At 53.2% G+C, this 7781-nt stretch overlaps 1 protein-coding gene across 1 annotated transcript; it reads left to right on the forward strand.

The window, feature by feature from the left end:
• The first annotated feature begins 298 nt into the window (after positions 1-298).
• On the forward strand, positions 299-4181 carry cfap68 (cilia and flagella associated protein 68). The gene is made up of 2 exons (XM_059960207.1): positions 299-359; positions 3878-4181. Exons 1-2 carry the CDS (start codon positions 323-325, stop codon positions 4138-4140), a joined length of 300 nt encoding a protein of 99 aa, XP_059816190.1. The 5' UTR covers positions 299-322; the 3' UTR covers positions 4141-4181.
• The last annotated feature ends 3600 nt before the right edge of the window (positions 4182-7781 follow it).

Genomic DNA, 7781 nt, shown 5'->3' on the forward strand with positions numbered 1-7781 from the left:
TTAAACACCCGTCTTGTCGTGCAGGGGGGGGGGGGTGTTTGTTACAACTCTCTTTTTTTTACTGTTCGCGTGATTTGCCCCTTTTCGAGTTGCTTCTGCCCTTTGGGTCCGCCGGCAAGAAGCCAAACCATGAGGTTGTAGACCGCCCGCTCTGATCCGGACTGCGGGAGGGGGAACCGGAGGTTACACGGGGGGGGGGGGGGGAGGGTTGGGGTGATCCAGAGGACGTGGGAATTGAACTCTGAGCTCCGTCCGGCGCCCCCGCTGACCACACCTCGATATCTCCCCCTTGCAGTACGACTACACCCACAGAACGGTATACATGGATTCCTACGGCAAAGCAGAGACAAGACGCACAAGTAAGTGGATCGTTCCGGCCCGGGGGGCACGGGGGGAGGTGTAGAGGGGTGCCCCAAGCAGACCGCTTCCCAGACAAAGCAGTTTCCCCTCTCCGGACCTGGTTGCAAGAGGAGGCGACTGATGCCCGGACTCCAGGCGGTCAGCATCAGCATTATTATCACCGGCACGTCTCGTGAAATCCGTTAACTTCACTGCAGTTCAATATGCAACACTGCGGAAGAAGAGAAAAAATAAGTGAATCGATCAAAGAAAAGTAATAATAATGAATCAATTAAATCGTGCAGAAGCTCGGAAATAGCATGTATTAAAGCAGTGAGGTACTGTCCGTTTCGGAATCAGAGGGGAAGAAGCTGTTTCCTGAATCGTTGAGTGTGTGTCTTCAGGCTCCTGTACCTCCTCCCTGATGGCGGAGGGGAAGAAGCTGTTCCTGAATCGCTGAGTGTGTGTCTTCGGGCTCCTGTACCTCCTCCCTGATGGCGGAGGGGAAGAAGCTGTTCCTGAATCGCTGAGTGTGTGTCTTCAGGCTCCTGTACCTCCTCCCTGATGGCGGAGGGGAAGAAGCTGTTCCTGAATCGCTGAGTGTGTGTCTTCAGGCTCCTGTACCTCCTCCCCGATGGCGGAGGGGAAGAAGCTGTTCCTGAATCGCTGAGTGTGTGTCTTCAGGCTCCTGTACCTCCTCCCTGATGGCGGAGGGGAAGAAGCTGTTCCTGAATCGCTGAGTGTGTGTCTTCATGCTCCTGTACCTCCTCTCTGATGGCGGAGGGGAAGAAGCTGTTCCTGAATCGCTGAGTGTGTGTCTTCAGGCTCCTGTACCTCCTCCCTGATGGCGGAGGGGAAGAAGCTGTTCCTGAATCGCTGAGTGTGTGTCTTCAGGCTCCTGTACCTCCTCCCTGATGGCGGAGGGGAAGAAGCTGTTCCTGAATCGCTGAGTGTGTGTCTTCAGGCTCCTGTACCTCCTCCCTGATGGCGGAGGGGAAGAAGCTGTTCCTGAATCGCTGAGTGTGTGTCTTCAGGCTCCTGTACCTCCTCTCTGATGGCGGAGGGGAAGAAGCTGTTCCTGAATCGCTGAGTGTGTGTCTTCAGGCTCCTGTACCTCCTCCCTGATGGCGGAGGGGAAGAAGCAGTTCCTGAATCGCTGAGTGTGTGTCTTCAGGCTCCTGTACCTCCTCCCTGATGGCGGAGGGGAAGAAGCTGTTCCTGAATCACTGATTGTGTGTCTTCAGGCTCCTGTACCTCCTCCCTGATGGCGGAGGGGAATAAGCTGTTCCTGAATCGCTGAGTGTGTGTCTTCAGACTCCTGTACCTCCTCCCTGATGGCGGAGGGGAAGAAGCTGTTCCTGAATCGCTGAGTGTGTGTCTTCAGGCTCCTGTACCTCCTCCCTGATGGCGGAGGGGAAGAAGCTGTTCCTGAATCGCTGAGTGTGTGTCTTCAGGCTCCTGTACCTCCTCCCTGATGGCGGAGGGGAAGAAGCTGTTCCTGAATCGCTGAGTGTGTGTCTTCAGGCTCCTGTACCTCCTCCCTGATGGCGGAGGGGAAGAAGCTGTTCCTGAATCGCTGAGTGTGTGTCTTCAGGCTCCTGTACCTCCTCCCTGCTGGTGGTGGGGAAGAAGCTGTTCCTGAATCGCTGAGTGTGTGTCTTCAGGCTCCTGTACCTCCTCTCTGATGGCGGAGGGGAAGAAGCTGTTCCTGAATCGCTGAGTGTGTGTCTTCAGGCTCCTGTACCTCCTCCCTGATGGCGGAGGGGAAGAAGCAGTTCCTGAATCGCTGATTGTGTGTCTTCAGGCTCCTGTACCTCCTCCCTGATGGCGGAGGGGAAGAAGCTGTTCCTGAATCGCTGAGTGTGTGTCTTCAGGCTCCTGTACTTCCTCCCTGAAGTGAAGAGGGATTTGGCCGTTATTTAATTTTAATTTTGTTTGATTTGGAGATCAGACCCCATTAACCGCGAGCTAGGGGACAATTTACAAGGACTGCCCGCTGTGCGTGAGGGAGCCCACGAGGTCACAGGGAGAATGCGAGACAGCGGCAGGAATCGAACCGGGGTCACTGGCGCTGGAATAGCGTTACGCCAACAGCCACCTCGCTGCCCTTGGGTCCTGACCATTGGAATAAAAATCACTTGGGAAAAGGAGGTGAGTTTTGAATGAGTTTCTGTCGAATAATGTGGCAGCCGACAGAGAAGAAGTCATCACCCTGACACAACCCCTCCCTCAATGTCACAGAAACAGAGGATCTGTTTGTGGACTACAGGAGGAATGGAGACGGACTAACCCCTATTGACATCGATGGATCTGGGGTTGAGAGGGTGAACAGCTTCAAGTTCCTCGGCATCCACATCACCAGGGATCTCACCCGGTCTGTCCACACCGGCTGTGCAGTGAGAAAGGCACAACAGCGTCTCTCTCACCTCAGACGGTCGAGGAAGTTTGGTGTGGGGCCCCCCAAATCCTCAGGACTTTCTACAGGGGCACGACTGAGGGCATCCTGACTGTCTGCATCACTACCCGGTACGGGAACTGTACCTCCCTCAATGGCAGGGGCACGATCGAGGGCATCCCGACCGGCTGCATCACGGCCCGGTACGGGAACTGTATCTCCCTCAATGACAGGGGCACGATTGAGAGCATCCCGACCGGCTGCATCACGGCCCGGTACGGGAACTGTATCTCCCTCAATGGCAGGGGCACGATTGAGAGCATCCTGACTGGCTGCATCACGGCCCGGTACGGGAACTGTATCTCCCTCAATGGCAGGGGCACGATTGAGAGCATCCTGACCGTCTGCATCACGGCCCGGTACGGGAACTGTATCTCCCTCAATGACAGGGGCACGATTGAGAGCATCCCGACCGGCTGCATCACGGCCCGGTACGGGAACTGTATCTCCCTCAATGGCAGGGGCACGATTGAGAGCATCCTGACTGGCTGCATCACGGCCCGGTACGGGAACTGTACCTCCCTCAATGACAGGGGCACGATCGAGAGCATCCCGACCGGCTGCATCACGGCCCGGTACGGGAACTGTACCTCCCTCAATGACAGGGGCACGATTGAGGGCATCCTGACCGGCTGCATCACGGCCCGGTACGGGAACTGTATCTCCCTCAGTCGCAGGACTCTGCAGAGAGTGGTGCGGACAGCCCGGCCCATCTGTAGATGTGAACTCCCCACGATTCAGGACGTTTACAGAGACGGGTGTGTAAAAAGGGGCCCGAAGGATCACTGGGGACCTGAGTCACCCCGAACACAAACTGTTCCAGCTGCTCCCGTCCGGAAAACGGTCCCGCAGCATAAAAGCCAGGACCGACAGGCTCCGGGACAGCTTCTCCCACCAGGCCATCAGACTGATGAACTCACGCCGACTCAACTGTACATCCATGTTATATTGACTGTCCTGTCGTACGTACTATAAGTTACTATACATTGCACATTCAGACGGAGACGTAACGTGAAGATTTTCACTCCTCGTGGTAATAAAGTCGGTTCGGTTCGTCACCGTGTTGACAATTTCTCTCCTCAGTGTTTAAAGACGAGCCCCACGTTTACCCCGGGCACCAGCCGGAGCTGAACCCTCCCCACGGCGAAGTGGCCCCGAAGACGACCTACATGCTGGACTACCTGGACCCCGCCCTCCTGACGAACCCCGGCCGGGCCGGAGCGGAACCCCCGGCGTTTCTGTGGCGTTGCCCCGGAGGCGCGCTCGCCGGCGCGGCGCGGAAGATCCCCGTTGCCGTTCCTCCCAGAGCCGGCCAGGCCGGCTGCGGCGGATCTGCCATTTCCTGAGGAAAGGGCTCGGCTACCGGGAAGGAGAGTCCCTGACCTGATGGTGGGGGTGGGGGAGAAAAGACTTCCATTTTAATTATTCGTGTTATTATAACTCTTCAATAAACTGGAATGGTGCCTGGGCTCTGAGATTCACATCATGTTGGAAGATTTATCACCCAGCCTCGAGAGTTGAAATGTGACTTTGAAAGACCTGGTGGACGTGGAGAGGATGGGAGGAAGTGGCCGGGGGTGGGGGAGGAAGTCCAGGAGCGGAGGGCACTGTCTCAGGTTAGAGGGACGTCCATTTAGAACAGGGGTTCTGACCCTAAACAAGAGGGATCCGTGAACTGGGATGGGGAAGGAATTTGACATCTCTATGCTCATCAGCCTCCAAATGAAATTCAGCGTTTTCTTCAACGGAGGGACTGAATTGAAGAGCGGGGAGGTCACGCTGCAGCCGTACAGGGTACTGGTGAGGCCGCCCCTGGAGTACTGTGTGCAGTTCTGGTCTCCTCACTCAAGGAAGGGTAGACTGGCTTTGGAGGCGGTGCAGAGGAGGCTCACAAGGTTAATTCCTGAGATGAGGGGGTTAGACTACGAGGAGAGATTGAGTCACCTGGGACTGTACTCTCTGGAATTCAGAAGGTCGAGAGGAGATCTAATAGAAACATATAAAATTAGGAAAGGGACAGATAAGGTAGAGGCAGGAAACTTGTTCCCTCTGGTAGGTGAGACTAGAAGAGCGGGGAGGTAACAGGGTACTGGTGAGGCCGCCCCTGGAGTACTGTGTGCAGTTCTGGTCTCCTCACTCAAGGAAGGGTAGACTGGCTTTGGAGGCGGTGCAGAGGAGGCTCACAAGGTTAATTCCTGAGATGAGGGGGTTAGACTACGAGGAGAGATTGAGTCACCTGGGACTGTACTCTCTGGAATTCAGAAGGTCGAGAGGAGATCTAATAGAAACATATAAAATTAGGAAAGGGACAGATAAGGTAGAGGCAGGAAACTTGTTCCCTCTGGTAGGTGAGACTAGAAGAGCGGGGAGGTAACAGGGTACTGGTGAGGCCGCCCCTGGAGTACTGTGTGCAGTTCTGGTCTCCTCACTCGAGGGAGGATAGACTGGCTTTGGAGGCGGTGCAGAGGAGGCTCACCAGGTTAATTCCTGAGATGAGGGGGTTAGACTACGAGGAGAGATTGAGTCACCTGGGACTGTACTCTCTGGAATTCAGAGGGTCGAGAGGGGATCTTATAGAGACATACAAAACATTGAAAAGGACAGATAAGACAGAAGCAGGAAAGTTGTTTCTATTTGTAAGTGAGACGAGAACCAGAGGCCATTGCCTCAAGATTCAGGGGAGAAGATTTAGGACGGAGATGAGGAGAAACTGTTTTTCCCAGAGGGTGGTGAGTCTGTGGAATTCTCTGTCCAGGGAAGCAGTTGTGGCTTCTTCAATAAATATATTTAAGATACAGTTAGATAGGTTTTTACACAGTAAGGGATTTACGGGTTATGGGGAAAAGGCAGGTAGGTGGAGCTGAGTTTACGGACAGATCAGCCATGATCTTGTTGAATGGCGGGGCCGGCTCGATGGGCGGTTGGCCGACTCCGGCTCCTGTTGCTTATGTTCTTATCAAGCCACGGTTATATTGGCTGTACCTGAGACTTTCTCAGTAAGATGAATCACAGATAGTTTCGTATCACATTACAGTAGTTACAAGTACCTCATAATATCACTCATCGCTGCTCCAAAGTCACAGTGGTTGTTAAACTGCACAACTTCTGAGGGAAAAAAGTATGTTTCGATTACTGTGCTGGTTTCTCCTGTATCGCTGTGTGTCTGACTGAAACGACCTGGTTTCTCCTGTATCGCTGTGTGTGTCTGACTGAAACGACCTGGTTTCTCCTGTATCGCTGTGTGTGTCTGACTGAAACGACCTGGTTTCTCCTGTATCGCTGTGTGTCTGACTGAAATGACCTGGTTTCTCCTGTATCGCTGTGTGTCTGACTGAAACGACCTGGTTTCTCCTGTATCGCTGTGTGTGTCTGACTGAAACGACCTGGTTTCTCCTGTATCACTGTGTGTGTCTCACTGAAACGACCTGGTTTCTCCTGTATCGCTGTGTGTCTGACTGAAACGACCTGGTTTCTCCTGTATCGTTGTGTGTGTCTGACTGAATCGACCTGGTTTCTCCTGTATCGCTGTGTGTGTCTGACTGAAACGACCTGGTTTCTCCTGTATCGCTGTGTGTGTCTGACTGAAACGACCTGGTTTCTCCTGTATCGCTGTGTGTGTCTGACTGAAACGACCTGGTTTCTCGTATTGCTGTGTCTGTCTGACAGAATCGACCTGGTTTCTCCTGTATCGCTGTTTGTGTCTGACTGAAACGACCTGGTTTCTCCTGTATCGTTGTGTGTGTCTGACTGAAACGAACTGGTTTCTCCTGTATAGCTGTGTGTGTCTGACTGAAACGACCTGGTTTCTCCTGTATCGCTGTGTGTGTCTGACTGAATCGACCTGGTTTCTCCTGTATCGCTGTGTGTGTCTGACTGAATCGACCTGGTTTCTCCTGTATCGCTGTGTGTCTGACTGAAACGACCTGGTTTCTCCTGTATCGCTGTGTGTGTCTGACTGAATCGACCTGGTTTCTCCTGTATCGCTGTGTCTGTCCGACTGAAACGAACTGGTTTCTCCTGTATCGCTGTGTGTCTGACTGATACGACCTGGTTTCTCCTGTATCGCTGTGTGTCTGACTGAAACGACCTGGTTTCTCCTGTATAGCTGTGTGTGTCTGACTGAAACAACCTGGTTTCTCCTGTATCGCTGTGTGTCTGACTGAAACGACCTGGTTTCTCCTGTATCGCTGTGTGTCTGACTGAAACGACCTGGTTTCTCCTGTATCACTGTGTGTGTCTGACTGAAACGACCTGGTTTCTCCTGTATCGCTGTGTGTGTCTGACTGAATCGACCTGGTTTCTCCTGTATCGCTGTGTGTGTCTGACTGAATCGACCTGGTTTCTCCTGTATCGCTGTGTGTCTGACTGAAACGACCTGGTTTCTCCTGTATCGCTGTGTGTCTGACTGAAACGACCTGGTTTCTCCTGTATCGCTGTGTCTGTCCGACTGAAACGAACTGGTTTCTCCTGTATCGCTGTGTGTCTGACTGATACGACCTGGTTTCTCCTGTATCGCTGTGTGTCTGACTGAAACGACCTGGTTTCTCCTGTATAGCTGTGTGTGTCTGACTGAAACAACCTGGTTTCTCCTGTATCGCTGTGTGTGTCTGACTGAAACGACCTGGTTTCTCCTGTATCGCTGTGTGTGTCTACCTGAAACGACCTGGTTTCTCCTGTATCGCTGTGTGTGTCTGACTGAATCGACCTGGTTTCTCCTGTATCGCTGTGTGTGTCTGACTGAATCGACCTGGTTTCTCCTGTATCGCTGTGTGTGTCTGACTGAAACGACCTGGTTTCTCCTGTATAGCTGTGTGTGTCTGACTGAAACAACCTGGTTTCTCCTGTATCGCTGTGTGTCTGACTGAAACGACCTGGTTTCTCCTGTATCGCTGTGTGTCTGACTGAAACGACCTGGTTTCTCCTGTATCACTGTGTGTGTCTGACTGAAACGACCTGGTTTCTCCTGTATCGCTGTGTGTGTCTGACT

Source organism: Hypanus sabinus, unplaced genomic scaffold (assembly GCF_030144855.1).
Source record: "Hypanus sabinus isolate sHypSab1 unplaced genomic scaffold, sHypSab1.hap1 scaffold_2288, whole genome shotgun sequence".
In the NCBI taxonomy this organism is placed as follows: domain Eukaryota; kingdom Metazoa; phylum Chordata; class Chondrichthyes; order Myliobatiformes; family Dasyatidae; genus Hypanus; species Hypanus sabinus.